Below are 16,023 nucleotides of genomic sequence, written 5' to 3'. Positions count from 1 at the left end.
GCAACTCGGGGAGATTAGTCGCCCGCGAACAGGGAGTTAATCGCGGGCGACTAATCTTCCCCGTGTGCCAGAGCCCTAACTGTTAGTCAGCTGGGATTTTTATTGGAGGATTATTGCTTGTGTGTGTAAACAGGGCAGGAAGGGTTGTGTTGTGTCCATGGCATATAGAGTAACACACAGACAAGGAGCTGCTGGAGTAATTCTGTAATGCTCAACAGGAAGCTACTTGTAACTCCATAACACGGTAAGGGTAGAAAAATAGCAGAGGAAACATAACAGCAGACATGAAGCCTTATACATAAGACTCTAGTCCTAGAACAGCATCAGCTGATTCAACAGGAAACGCAATAACTTTATCTCGTATTCAACAGGTTGGTGCAGAGCGGAAAGTGAAACTAAACTGAGAACAAAAATAATATAGAGACGGGGGGGGGGGGAGAAGAACAAGAAAGAAGTAGAAGAAGGAGCAGCTCTAGTGAAGGAGAAGCAGAGAATATCCCTTTCCTACCGAGGGACCCGCTAGGTGAGTCTTTAACCCCCTAAGGAATGGTTTCTGGGTGAGGCTTAGTGCCCCGGGGCCCCACAGTACCTTTATTAGTATCCCTCCTCATACAGCTTTGTGCTAATGCCTTTGGTGCCTGCGACACAGGGAGAATTAGTGTTTTGCTCATAGATTTCATTATTTAACAAAGTAGTTATTACCGGGAATGGATTCCCTGAGTCCTGTGGTTTAATCACTTCCATTTCTATCTCTTTTTTTAATGTTTGGTGCTGGACTACAACTCCCAGCATCCTCCAGTGCATGTTCTAGGGTTAAACCATGCTGGGGGTTGTTGTGCAGTAAGATCTGGGCACCCAGTAAGGAATCCCCTCCTGCCGAGGTAGTGTTTAACCCTTTAGAGCACACAGTAACAGTGACCAGATTGGTTTCATCCCTGTTATTCATACTACGCACATTGAAAAAAAGTCTCAAGTACTGAATAAAGTTGGTATTTTTGGAACATTGTGGCCTTTAACTGCCAAGGGTTGATGGGAGTTGTAGATAAATAATAACTGAAGGGCCATAGGTTTTCCCCCAGGCTTTGCCACCGGTACAGATAGCCCTATTTATATGCCGCATAGACTGTGTGCCGTAGCCCCGGAGGGCCCCCTCTTGCCAGCGTCTGGTTGCCTTACCCAAAGTAAACATAAAGGGAATATTTATCAAACATTGAAAGGGGTGAACAAAATGCTTCCAAAGCCTAATAATAATTCATTTTAATTAACTTTATGTTTTTTAAAAATCAATTTGTCTGTATGGTACTAGAAATGCCATGGACATGGGGTGAGAATAATGGCAGGGGGGAAACAAACCACAATATGGGCAACCTTTGGCACATGCAGAGTTTATGTCCCCTGTAATCCTGTACTGGTTCTGCTGTTATCTCTCTCCTGCTGCCATGCTCTGGGCATCAGACTGGGGCAAGTTCTACTGCAAAGCCCCAGAGGCAGTCGCACTAGGGAGCCTAAATATGGGTCTGTTGAATATAGATTTAAGGGAACACTGAACCCAAACCATAAAGCTGTCCCACTGCGCCCCCTAGTTCTCTATAAAAGTTGATGAAAAATGTAATTACACATGGAAACCAATTCACCAATGAGAATTCTACTGACCCAAAACTTAATTATAGATGCAAGAGAAGTGACCAATGAGAATTTACATATAGAGATAATTATGTTATTTTCCCTTCATTATATGGCACAGGAATCAGACATGGGGATAAAGGGACAGACTTACTACTACCCTTCTATACCTGCTATCCCACAGCCCCAGCCCCTTCCCAGAGGCTATTATCCCCCCACTGCTACTATAGGCACCATCTCTCCCTACTATACCTGCTATCCCACAGCCCCAGTCCCTTCCCAGAGGCTATTATCCCCCCACTGCTACTATAGGCACAATCTCTCCCTACTATACCTGCTATCCCACAGCCCCAGTCCCTTCCCAGAGGCTATTATCCCCTCACTGCTACTATAGGCACCATCTCTCCCTACTATACCTGCTATCTCACAGCCCCAGTCCCTTCCCAGAGGCTATTATCCCCCCACTGCTACTATAGGCACCATCTCTCCCTACTATACCTGCTATCCCACAGCCACAGTCCCTTCCCAGAGGCTATTATCCCACTGCTACTATAGGCACCATCTCTCCCTACTATACCTGCTATCCCACAGCCACAGTCCCTTCCCAGAGGCTATTATCCCCCCACTGCTACTATAGGCACCATCTCTCCCTACTATACCTGCTATCCCACAGCCCTAGTCCCTTCCCAGAGGCTATTATCCCCCTACTGCTACTATAGGCACCATCTCTCCCTACTATACCTGCTATCCCACAGCCCCAGTCCCTTCCCAGAGGCTATTATCCCACTGCTACTATAAGCACCATCTCTCCCTACTATACCTGCTATCCCACAGCCCCAGTCCTTTCCCAGAGGCTATTATCCCACTGCTACTATAAGCACCATCTCTCCCTACTATACCTGCTATCCCACAGCCCCAGTCCCTTCCCAGAGGCTATTATCCCACTGCTACTATAGGCACCATCTCTCCCTACTATACCTGCTATCCCACAGCCCCAGTCCCTTCCCAGAGGCTATTATCCCCCACTGCTACTATAGGCACCATCTCTCCCTACTATACCTGCTATCCCACAGCCCCAGTCCCTTCCCAGAGGCTATTATCCCCCCACTGCTACTATAGGCACCATCTCTCCCTACTATACCTGCTATCCCACAGCCCCAGTCCCTTCCCAGAGGCTATTATCCCCCCACTGCTACTATAGGCACCATCTCTCCCTACTATACCTGCTATCCCACAGCCCCAGTCCCTTCCCAGAGGGAACCATTTCACCCTACTGTACATTTTTCTATTTACAGAAAAGAAGACATTCCAGACTTCATTTATTTATGAAGGAGACAATGCAAGAAGACCATTATTAGCTGAAGAGCATCTACAGGAAAAAGTTTTCCTATGCTCAGGGAACTCAAGGCTGCGGCTTTTCAGTAGTCAGGAGAGTGTATATGAACAGTATAAATATAGAGCTGCAGGAACTTAGCAGAATGGAGTCAGACCAAGGGGCATCCCAGCTTTTAGCTGTTGGTAAGAGTATGAGAAACTTTCGGGAGTATTTTGACAATATTAAACCTTAAGACATTAATAATAATATGATATGGAAGCCAATGTGCAGCTTTAACCTTGTGTTTATGTTGTTTTTTGTTGCACTGATATTATTAACTACATTTATTGCATTTAAACTTTTTATGTTTTTATTATAACTTACAAAACAAACATTGGAACATGTAGTGTTTAACACAGGTAGGGTTGCCACCTTTCTGTGGCCCTAGATCCAGGTGGGGATGTGATCCTAGTGGGTGGGGTTTGCTGTCATGAGGGCAGGGACATGATATCATGGGGGCGAGGCTATGACATGGCGATCAGCCAATCACTCACCAATTCAGGAGAGTCCTGCCCGGTTTTCCAGGCAGGGCAGACAGTTTTGACCCAGTCAGCCCTTCCAAAAACCAGGCTGTCTGGGTCAAAACTGGACAGGCCGAAACCCTAAGCACAGGCCCTATTCATTGCACTGATATTGAACAAGGGGGTGCACTGTCCATTTAAGAAACAGATTCACTTTAATATTAATGTTTAGTAAGGTGTAGACTTTGTCATGCAACTCTTGTCCACTTTCATGATTTATTAATGTTCTCTGCAGAGCTCATTAATAGAGTAACATAATAAAAGTCATGTTTCCGCTAGGCCTAGTAAGTCACAGCAGCCAATCAGCAGGTAGCACCTACTGGCTCTCTGTTTGGTTGCTAGTCATAGTTAGGGAAACACCCCAATCAATATATGCATTTTACCTTCTAATCTTATTTTTCATGCCACAGGAAATCAAGAAACAAGTGACGCTCCAGAATCCACATCTTCAGAGCCTGGTATTGAAGATGGTGAACCCTACGTAGTGGTCCATGAAACAGGTGAGATTCTCTTTTAGTTACATGATGTTGCACTGAATGCCAGATACAGAGAGTAAAATAGCCGACTCAGTCAGCCAAAAACAAGATGGTGATGCTCACTGGGAGACCAGATCTACCCCCTATAGGGAAAACAAAGCCCAGGGTTACAAGGTTCCTCCTATAGGCAAAATACACTATATAAATAATACATGAGATAATTAGAAAAACACCACTGGAACCCCACCAAACCAATTTCTCAAAGTGTGGGTGCCGCTACCCCTAGAGGGTCCAACATAGGTGAACGCAGGGAAAAGTCTGAAGACTAATGAGTAATGAATATAAAATTTAAGATGCCAAGAAACCCAACCATAACCATGTCCTACTGCACCCCCTAGTTTTGCTGAAAATAGTAATTATAGATGCAAGAAAAATCACCTATAAGAATTCTACTGATCAAAAACCTCATTATAAATGCAAAAGAACTGACCAATGAGAATGCTGATTCCCAGCACTGTGTCAGGCCCCTTGCTGGTACCTTACATATAGAGATAATGATGTCATTTTCCCGTCATTATATGGCACAGGAATCAGACATGGGGATAAAGGGACAGACTTGTTCAGTGCTGGGAAACTGTGCTTAATGCTCCCAACTCCAATTGCAGGAACAGAGAACAGGGAGCCAGATTTATACAGATCAGCTGGGATTCTCATTGGAGGATTCTTTTGCATTTCAATGCTGCCAATGCGGGCCCTAGAGAGCTGGGAAAGTTTTATTGTGCAATATTGCTTTAAGAATACAACAGTGGTGTTGTATAGATCCACTCTGGTCCCTGTCTATGTTTCAGATGAGGGGTGGGCATGCCCAACAGTCTGTACCAGAAGCACAGTAGGAGGAAGATAGACATTCACAGCCTTGCAGGCACAAAAGGAAAGACAGGCTTCAGTTCCCTATCAAAATTTCTGTAATTTGGGAGGGGGGGGGGGGTGTAATTTGGGGGAAAAGACTTCCCCTGTATGGATAACCTGTTGAGTGTTACATTTTCTTCATTAGAACATTAAAAAAAATTACATATTTTTCTCTTTTTTACAAAGGGGGTTGTTGTGACTATGTACAAAATGAAGCCCAGGCTCTGCGTACTTATTATCTACCTGGTCCTCTAGGTAAGACAGCAATCATTTTTCAAAGCTAATCAATCCTTATTAAGCACCGCCTTATCATACTGTGGGTATAACATAATTACTGACAGATCATTTTTCACCTTTAAGACCAGTTCTGCTATACCTCTACTCCAGCTTCATGAGCTCAGAATGGGGGGAATTTAAATACATAAAGGGTAACTTGTTTGTAGACTTGGATTGCAAAACTGCAGATGCAGCCAAGTTCCTTTAGCATGTTGTCACAATATATCTCTTCCAGTTAACACAGGAATAAAAAAATACCAAATTCACCATTAGGCAGCGCATGGTCTATAGAGTTTCTATTGGGTTTTGCTGGAAAATCTTTGCATTTTAGCACCATCTAGAGGCAGGATTTTACATAGTGTCTAGACATGGTGAGACAAAATCTGTAAACTTGCTGGCTGCATTTGTACATATTATAAATGCATAATATATATACTCCAAATGGAATGCTTGCCCAGCAGAGAAAACACCAGAAGCTGGCCTACCTGCCATGCCAGAGCAATAGGCAAGTGGGAGCAGACAATGACAATCCCTCCATTCAGGGGACACTTGTCTGAAGAGACCGTCACCAACCGTATCACACTTGTGGTTAAATCTAGGGCATAGCCCCCCACCTCTGGCAAGCATTCCTCCACCAGCTGTAACAAAACAAACCTGATGCCCCTTTTCCCTCCTGCCACCTCATCGATTAACCATTCACTGCCCAAAATTCTTTTCAATCCCCCAGCCTACCCCTTCATCCCTTTATCAATATAGTCCAAGGCCCCAGTCACTCCGCTTAATTAATGCAATATTATTATCTGTTTTCAGGCTTCAGAAAGTTTGAATGATCTCTCTAGCACAAAATTCTGCCAGAAAATTCAAATTTTCGATAACTATACTCTTAAAAATGATTAATATTATCAGAAAATGGGTTATTTGTGGGAAATCATTTCCCTGTTTTTACAGAAAACCTAATTTCCTTTGGGCATTGGATTGAATGGATGTCCGCAGCTCTGAGTTATTACACATCTTGGGTAAGTATCCTAAGCACTTTAGCAGTGTGTGCTCTGGGTATAAAGGCTACATCTAAACTTATAGTGGTACATTTTAGTGTCTCTCTGATACTGAGCAGTTTACAGGACATCTCAAGGTGAATTGTAAACTGCTCAGTATCAGAGAGACACTAAAATATACCACTATCAGTTTAGATGTAGCCTTTATGAGTACAAATGATATTCCTTGTACAATCACAACAACAGCATAATCAGAAAAAAAACCCACAAAGGGAATTTTGCTGGTGAAGTGCATACCCTTCCTACCCAGATAATTTTACAGCCTGTTTCATTGATAAACTCATAATCAGGTCCCTCAATGGAGAATAATTCTTTAACCCAAAACTAAGTTTTAGCTGCTCTGCAAATAAAGCTACACTATGAGCCTCTATCTTAGCTGGATAATGGATTCAAATCAGGATTATGAATGAGGTCCTTAACCCCATTGTTTATGATTTCCCTTTTAACTGCTCTATGTTTTGTTACATCTGCTTTTCTTTTGTTCAGTCTTTCAGACAATCCTTCACTGTCGGGATACTGATCTTTTCAGAGAAGGACGAGTGCAAATGGTTGGAACACTTACTGAGGTCGGATGTCCGTGTAGATAAAGTACAAGTTATTTGCTTCTCTGGAGATGTAGAAGGGCTTAAAGAAAAACTAACACAGTGTTCCTATATAATTGTTTACCACCGAGGCAGATTTGGACCCGAAATGACTGATTCTATGATTGCCAGCACCGTGAGACAGAGCACTTCCAAACTTGGTAAACGTTCAGCCATAATTGCTCTTGATCTTATACAGAAAAGTGTAATGGATGAAAGTTGCAATGTGATGCAAGGGATATTTTCCTAGACTAAATCAATAGTTTAATTTTTACTTGATTTGAACAGAAATGCACTGGACCAACTCAGGAGGATTATATCTCTGCCCCCCCCCCCAGCCCAATGGTCAAAGTCCCTTTGGGAGAGGTGTGGGTCAGTGCGCTGAGTCAGTTCTTTTTTTGTAAATTGCTATATATATATATATATATATATGCCAAATTGTAGCCCAGATATCAGGCAGTCATGGGCCAGGCTGTCTCATTACAGGGCAAAAAGATGCCGACTCGGTTTGGAGAGACTGAACTAGCAACTTTTCTTTCCACTTGTGTATGGCCTCCCTAAAGGAGAAGCTAGGTCTGCCCACATGACAGAGCAAGGGTCATTCTTATAGGAATGAATGGAATGCAAAAAACTCAGCTAATACATCATTTGTGAATCTTTCTGTCATAGAGATTGCAAGAGACTGGCACCTCTTTTATGTAAGCTAGATAGACTGACCCTTTAGTGCTCATTCAGATAGAATTATTACTCCCATCAGGGAGATCTGTGCCTCATAGAGAATACAAACATCTTTTGAGAGGGGCAGACCACAGTGCCAAGGGCCAAGGGCCTGTCCTGTCCTTACCACTTGCCGTAGGGCAGTAAGTACAGGGGCCTGTTTGTGTCCTGCAATGTAGGGTGGGGAGAGGGACACCTACATACCTCTACCTACCTCCTCCTCATGAATAAAGCCAAATGCAAACAGCATTGCCTTCATGTGGGCAACCACTGATCTCTTCTCTCCAAAACTGAATGCAGAAACCAGCAGCAAGTCTCCAAACGCGCTGTGTCTGCTTTTTATACTTTGCATTTTGCCTTTTTATAGTAAATGGCCCCTACTATGCAAACTTCTTATATGAGTATAGATAATAACTAGTATCAGTGTGAGAATGCACCAAATGGGAAGATATCATTAAATCAGATTATGTTTATTTCAGAAGGCTGCCCAAAATCATTCTCAATCCATTTATCCAAGCCGGGCCCTGCCTATTGTAGACATACTTGTATATTACATGTTTTTGTGGTTCTTATACCCCAGAAGAGAAGAAGAACATGCTGATTGCTTTGGGGCATCTTGAACACAAAACACATGAGGACAGGATGAAGGAGAAACTGCAGGAGAGAATTGGAAGAGAGTGTAACCAACTGTTCTTCACAAAAGGAGAAATCAGGCGATATGAATACCTTTATGCCTTATATCCAAAGACGAAATTGGATGCAATACGGGCAGCATTATCTACTGCTTCCCCAGGTACAGAAATACTAATGCATTTACCTGTCTGACAGGTAACAGAAATACATTTCATATTAGGGACACATCCCAACTTGAATTTCATACAATCCGTGGTATAGGATGCTGCTAGTTCTTGGCCAGTAGCCCCATGTAAGGTGCTTATGATACAGAGAGGTGGGAAAGAGGTTCTGTACATTAAAGGGGATATAAACCCTGCTGCACAGCGCTGCTTTACTTACCAAACTTTACTCAGATCTTGCTGGACAAGTCTGTCCTTTATCCCCATGTCTGATTCCTGTGCCATATAATGACGGGAAAATGACATCATTATCTCTATATGTAATGTACCAGCAAGGGGCCTGACACATCAGCATTCTCATTGGTGGATTCTTTTGCATTCATAATGTAGTTTTTGATCAGTAGAATTTTCTTGCATCTATAATTACGTTGTTCAACTTCTATAGCAAAAGTAGGACAGTATTATGGTTGGGTTTACAACCCCTTTTAAGTTTGGGAGAAATGATTGGGAGTAAGTACTAAAAGGTCAATATGAGTATTACAAAATCAATAATATTTAGTTGTTTTTTTTAACCAAATGAAACAATTTATTATCTACTTAGGAACTTTATTAAAGCTTTTAGCTATAATCTTTTATGTTTCACTGAGATGACAAAGAATAAAGTCACAGTACAACGTAGGGGGCAGTTAGGCATCTTCCATGTCCACCCCTAAATGCCCTTCATGTTGAGCCCCCCCCCAGCCATTGTTAAAGCCTCACTGTTTGAGAATTGCATTTCTAATTGTATTTCTAACCTTTTTTTTCTTCTAGGACAAGTTTACGGTTTTTCGGTAAGAGACTGTTTATGTGCCTTTATAAACCAGTCTTGCCCCTCTTCTTTTTTTTTTTTTTTTTAAATAGGCAAATGTGTGAGAGAAGAAGCTAATAGTAACAGTATACAAGAGTATAACTGTACAGAGCTGATAAGCTGTTGATTATGTCAAAGTAAATTCATCTACAGAATCCCCAACTATTAGTTTACAGACTCTAAAAGGGGCTCTTATTTCCTAGGATAGTTTGGAGAGGAAGTGCTTGGGGGTTTTTAAGCCCTTTATATTTCTCTGGGTGGGCTTCTGACCATTCCTGTCTTTCATTTTAGCACTGGTAACACTCTTTCAAGCACCTGTGAGCTCTAATGGCTGTCTAGAGGGAGTCAGGTAGAGGTACCCTATAGGGGTCAGGTTACAGACTAAAAAGATATACCTGTGTAGGGAAGACACCTGCAAGACTATACAGGGCAGGTCAGGGCATTAACTCTTACGAAGATGACAGTTTTGTGTCAGTTACACTTCTCAAGTTATAATATTAAGAAAATTCATATATTAAATATGGAATCATCCTAAACAGTGTTCTGGTTGGGCTTTATTACAGGCAAACAAGTAATCCTTTGACCACTGTCTTGGGTTCCTAAAGAGGCTTCTGCCCCATAGTTTAGGGACCTTTATAATTGGGGATGCCACGTCATGACTTAAAGGGTACCTATTGGTGAAAAGCACGGATTAATAGAGCCCACACTCTGGTTGGGGGACACAATACCATTTTGTGCAAAAAATGCTCATAAAGGGGGCAGCAACAGGAGGGAGCTTCCAATGCAGGCTCTCCAGGGCCAGAAGCTGCATTAACATGCAAAAGAATCCCCCAATGAGAATCCCAGCTCATTTGTATAAATCTGGCTCCCTGTTCTCTGTTCCTGCAATTGGAGTTGGGAGCATTAAGCACAGTTTCCCAGCACTGAACAAGTCTGTCCCTTTATCCCCATGTCTGATTCCTGTGCCATATAATGACGGGAAAATGACATCATTATCTCTATATGTAAGGTACCAGCAAGGGGCCTGACACAGTGCTGGGAATCAGCATTCTCATTGGTCAATTCTCTTGCATCTATAATTAAGACCTACTCCCACCAATCCCTGACAGTGGACCTAAAGCGGCAGTTACACCATCAAGGGACGTTGGCAGATGAACGATTCTTTTTTATTGCATCCACTTTGTCTCATCAATAGGTCATTCCCAAAAATGTAACATTTAAGGACATACATAATTGTGGACTATTGTGCTAAAGCACTAAGAGGTGCAAAACTGGAGCACGGCAGATTTAGGTTGAACACAAGATGCAAAGAGAAGCCCTGTACACAATGGCTGCCAAGCAGCATGCAGCGAATAAGCCCCACTGTGCTCTGAGCCTTTGCCAGAGTGAGTAAGGGCCAGGATGGGGAATGCCTACAACCCAGCCCACTCCTTATGAATACAGTGCTGCTGAATACAGTGCTGCTGAATGCAGGTCCATCTGGGAGGTGCTTCTCAGAGCTCAGTGAGTGGCAGGGTACAGTTGGCTTTCTGCCTCGCTTGGTGTAAATGAGCCCCTAATATATTTGCTTGTGCTCTGTCCCTTTCTGTTGTAAATGCAATTATATAATAATTTCTTTTTTCTAGCCAATCAAACATACCGTTGGAATCGTTTCACGGTCGGCAGAGAGTGATTATAAGTGGCTAGACCAGTACCTCAAAGACTCATTTCAGATCGAGGTCAGACCCATGTACATCTCTAACAGCGGGAAACTGAAGTTCTGGGAAGATGTCTCTCATTGCACATTTGCTATCCTGTACCATACCAAGAGACGAGGGAGGATAAACATCACCGACGTCACCGACTCTCTCTATGATGAAGAAATTAAACATTTAGCCTCTGCACTGGGTAGGGAACATGCTTTATATGGTCAGAAAGTGTCTAACCATGCTTGGTATGCTGGGAGCTGTAGTCCAGCAACATCAGGGTTGTATTCTTAAAGCAATATTGAACAATAAAACTTTTCGTAAACTTTTCTAAACTATGGATCTCCTCGGGGACTTATGATATCCCTATATGTTACAATAGGGGGCACTTTATTCACTATATATTATAAGGAACTCCTCTGGGGCTTATGATATCCCTATATGTTACAATAGGGGGCACTTTATTCACTATATATTATAAGGAACTCCTCTGGGGCTTATGATATCCCTATATGTTACAATAGGGGGCACTTTATTCACTATATATTATAAGGAACTCCTCGGGGGCTTATAATATCCCTATATGTTACAATAGGGGGTACTTTATTCACTATATATTATAAGGAACTCCTCTGTGACTTATAATATCCCTATATGTTACAATAGGGGGCACTTTAGTCACTATATATTATAAGGAACTCCTCTGTGACTTATAATATCCCTATATGTTACAATAGGGGGCACTTTATTCACTATATATTATAAGGAACTCCTCTGTGACTTATAATATCCCTATATGTTACAATAGGGGGCACTTTATTCACTATATATTATAAGGAACTCCTTAGGGACTTATAATATCCCTATATTTTACAATAGGGGGTACTTTATTCACTAAATATTATAAGGAACTCCTCTGTGACTTATAATATCCCTATATGTTACAATAGGGGGCACTTTATTCACTATATATTATAAGGAACTCCTTAGGGACTTATAATATCCCTATATTTTACAATAGGGGGTACTTTATTCACTATATATTATAAGGAACTCCTCGGGGACTTATAATATCCCTATATGTTACAATAGGGGGCACTTTATTCACTATATATTATAAGGAACTCCTCGGGGGCTTATAATATCCCTATATGTTACAATAGGGGGTACTTTATTCACTATATATTATAAGGAACTCCTCGGGGACTTATAATATCCCTATATGTTACAATAGGGGGCACTTTATTCACTATATATTATAAGGAACTCCTCGGGGGCTTATAATATCCCTATATGTTACAATAGGGGGTACTTTATTCACTATATATTATATAATAATAAGCCCACCTAAATACAAGAAATAACCTTTTGTCCCCAACTTTAGGGAAAGACAACGTGATTGTCGTAGCGGATGATCTTGATAGCAGCAGCATTGAGGAGAGAGAGAGGATCTTGCAGAGCCAACCCAGCATTGGCCTCTATGCCAAAGATTTGATCCTTTTCACCAAGAAGGAGACAGATCCTAATTACGAGAGACTCGTTACCCAGCAGGAACAGGAAGATGAAAGGAGTCTAAATGAAAAACTGGAAACCTTAAGAAATATAATAGGAAAGGGTAAGGCTTTTTGTAAATGTTACTCTATGCGCCAGTCAGTAACCTCATTAGAAATGTTTTCATTCCTCTGAGCCTCTAGTTAAGCGGGTTCACACAGGCAAGCGGGTTCACACAGGCAAGCGGGTTCACACAGGCAAGCGGATTCACACAGGCAAGCGGGTTCACACAGGCAAGCGGATTTACACAGGCAAGTGGGTTCACACAGGCAAGCGGGTTCACACAGGCAAGCAGATTTACACAGGCAAGCGGGTTCACACAGGCAAGCAGATTTACACAGGCAAGCGGGTTCACACAGGCAAGCAGATTTACACAGGCAAGTGGATTTACACAGGCAAGCGGGTTCACACAGGCAAGCAGATTTACACAGGCAAGTGGATTTACACAGGCAAGCGGGTTCACACAGGCAAGCAGATTTACACAGGCAAGCGGGTTCACACAGGCAAGCAGATTTACACAGGCAAGCAGATTTACACAGGCAAGCGGATTTACACAGGCAAGCAGATTTACACAGGCAAGCGGATTTACACAGGCAAGCAGATTTACACAGGCAAGCAGATTTACACAGGCAAGCGGGTTCACACAGGCAAGCAGATTTACACAGGCAAGCGGATTTACACAGGCAAGCGGATTTACATAGGCAAGCAGATTTACACAGGCAAGCAGATTTACACAGGCAAGCAGATTTACACAGGCAAGCGGATTTACACAGGCAAGCAGATTTACACAGGCAAGCGGGTTCACACAGGCAAGTAGATTTACACAGGCAAGCAGATTTACACAGGCAAGTGGATTTACACAGGCAAGCGGGTTCACACAGGCAAGCAGATTTACACAGGCAAGCGGGTTCACACAGGCAAGCAGATTTACACAGGCAAGCGGATTTACACAGGCATGCAGATTTACACAGGCAAGCAGATTTACACAGGCATGCAAATTTACACAGACAAACTATTTTATGGTGCAGAGTAAATGATGATCAAGCTTTGTCAGTCCTTAACATTTTTTAGTATTTATTTTCTAGCAAAATCTACCATGATGAGCGGAGCAGCAGATACCGCAAACGTCCACAGACAAGAGGAACCTTCAAATACCCCCCCATCTGAGACAAATGAAGCAAATGAAATAGTATAGGGTGATGGCTTCTTCATGGTTTCAACTAAGTGGCATGTGTTAAAAATATTATGATGGCAGAGATCTGGAACGTTTTGCAACCGCTAAAGTAGGGAAATGGGCTATCAATGGCAACATATGGGATCATTGGGGTGAGGGGCAAAAAATATTGGCCTTTCTCCTTCTTGGTCTCATCAACTAACAATGAGCAAGTTTGCCCAGTATTACTAAATATGCTTTTAAGGTTCTCCCCTATTAAAGGGATACTGCCACGTGCAATATAGTTACATATTTGCTAAAGCTGAAAATGGAAGAATGTCAAAATTGTGTCCAATTGGAAAAGCTTGTGGCTGTGTCAGGTTTCCTCAGCATGGAGGGGAATCCTACCTTAATAAAGGGCAATAACATTTAATAAGAATGAAAATGTCTATGTGATTGTGTATGTATTTATAGTAAGTTGGCCGGCCACTTTATAACTGTGGTGTAATAAATTCAGTAAGTGCTAATGTATTACGTTTGTTATTGACTTTTTTATATTTCTTAAAACAGAGGTCAAACCCTGCTTCCCCTTAGGGACCAATCTCCTTCTCTGTTTAAAGGCAAACTATACACTGCAGGTCTCTATAAAAATATATCACATAAAACAGTAATTCATATAAATAAACCATTTTCTTAAACATATAGTTTTCTAGTAGAAGGTGCTATTGGGTAATCCTAAATAGAAAACTGCCATTTTAAGTACTAAGGGCCGCCCCCTGGGATCATAGGAGTCACAGTGCACACAAACAAGCCAAGGCACACATACATGCTAGGCCCCATCAGCCAATGAATGGGCAGAGTTCTGCCTTTTGCTCCCACACTACTTCCTGTTACAGTTACAGCTGCATCACTTCCTGTCAGCTGATCTCTGAGGGAGCACACAGCCCATCACTAAATGGCGGCTCAAGGGAAAGGATGTAAAAGGGCAATATTTACTGGTACAGTTTCCTCTTTAAGAAACAAGTAGCAATATCTGGTTAACAATAGAAAGGGCTCCTTGAAATAGAGATGGTGTGTTCTTTCTATGAAGGGGGGAAAAAAAAGTGGTGGGAACATGAAATATTATGTTGGGCATCTTGCTGGTACCTTACATATAGAGATAATGATGTCATTTTCCCGTCATTATATGGCACAGGAATCAGACATGGGGATAAAGGGACAGACTTGTTCAGTGCTGGGAAACTGTGCTTAATGCTCCCAACTCCAATTGCAGGAACAGAGAACAGGGAGCCAGATTTATACAGATCAGCTGGGATTCTCATTGGAGGATTCTTTTGCATTTCAATGCTGCCAATGCGGGCCCTAGAGAGCTGGGAAAGTTTTATTGTGCAATATTGCTTTAAGAATACAACCCTGATGTTGCTGGACTACAGTTCCCAGCATGCCTCACCCTTCATTATATGTTACATTATTCTGGGATTTGTAGTCCAGGAACAGCTGAGTAAAGTTTGGTTGAGCTGCGCTGTGCAGCAGGGTTTAAAACAGACTTTTATTAATAACATGACTGAACAAATGCTAAAAGAATCCGATTAAAAATGAGAAAACCTTGAATTTCTCCTTTTCGAAGGAATTTTCAAATGAACGCATCTAAAAAAACCTGTAAACCTTAAAAAACCAAGAAGCAAAGAAAGATTTTCCATTGACTTCTACAGGACGTCAACAGGTTTTAGAATGGCAAAGTTTTCCAATACTTTTTGATGATGTCTTACTAAGTGCTTGGAACGAGCAGATTAAAGTGAATTTTTATCTTTGAATTAAAATGCCGGTAAATAAAAAAATAAATTGTTATTGTAACTTCTCCTTCTAGAGTCATTTCCTATTAACCCCCAGCTACGGAGTTGTGTGCAGTTCAGCAGTTTTATTGCGGTAACTATCAGCCCGGTTTCAGTTCCTGAAACCCCCACATTACATATGTGCCATTATGGAACTCATAATAATATAATCTTTCATTTTCTATATCTGCCCAATGTGCTTTGCAAGATCGGTAACACGTTTAAGCCTCCCACAGTCTCATATAAACACTACATTGTAGTTCCATTAATAGAAGAAGTAGAAGTAGCTCCCATTTTGTCGTGCGAATGTGGTGAAGGTTTTGGTGATATGAAAAGAGAAACAGATATTTGGGAAATTCCACATTGAAAAACAGTTGAACTGATGCTGAACTGATGTTCTGGACAAAGGATTAAGGGGGCAAATAGGTGCTGCTCGCCCTGGGCCCTTACTATAGTGTGGCCCCTCAGAGTGGCAAAAATGTGTAGCACCAATTGGGCGCAGAAAGTTTAGAAGGGCAAGAGGCAGACAGTAGGGCAAGATGGTTATACCTGATCAATAGAGTGACAGTAGGGCAATATGGCAAAATCAGGAAAAGTAAGACAATATGGTGACAGTAGGACAAGATGG

The 16,023-nt window shown here is 42.0% G+C and overlaps 1 protein-coding gene across 2 annotated transcripts; it reads left to right on the top strand.

The window, feature by feature from the left end:
• The first annotated feature begins 87 nt into the window (after nt 1–87).
• Nucleotides 88–14,094, top strand: LOC116407757. 2 transcript variants are annotated; one of them, XM_031893737.1, is made up of 11 exons: nt 88–523; nt 2,919–3,141; nt 3,930–4,019; nt 5,091–5,159; nt 6,129–6,196; nt 6,722–6,977; nt 8,114–8,326; nt 9,138–9,157; nt 10,800–11,061; nt 12,244–12,474; nt 13,496–14,094. In XM_031893737.1, exons 2-11 carry the CDS (start codon nt 3,063–3,065, stop codon nt 13,603–13,605), a joined length of 1,398 nt encoding a protein of 465 aa, XP_031749597.1. In that variant the 5' UTR covers nt 88–523; nt 2,919–3,062; the 3' UTR covers nt 13,606–14,094. The 2 variants fall into 2 exon arrangements, with proteins under 2 accessions (XP_031749597.1, XP_031749598.1); XM_031893738.1 differs by having other exon boundaries at nt 89–523; nt 8,117–8,326.
• Nucleotides 14,095–16,023: the final 1,929 nt, after the last annotated feature.

Source organism: Xenopus tropicalis, chromosome 9, assembly GCF_000004195.4.
Source record: "Xenopus tropicalis strain Nigerian chromosome 9, UCB_Xtro_10.0, whole genome shotgun sequence".
NCBI classification, from domain to species: domain Eukaryota; kingdom Metazoa; phylum Chordata; class Amphibia; order Anura; family Pipidae; genus Xenopus; species Xenopus tropicalis.
This window is presented reverse-complemented; position numbering and strand designations above follow the sequence as displayed.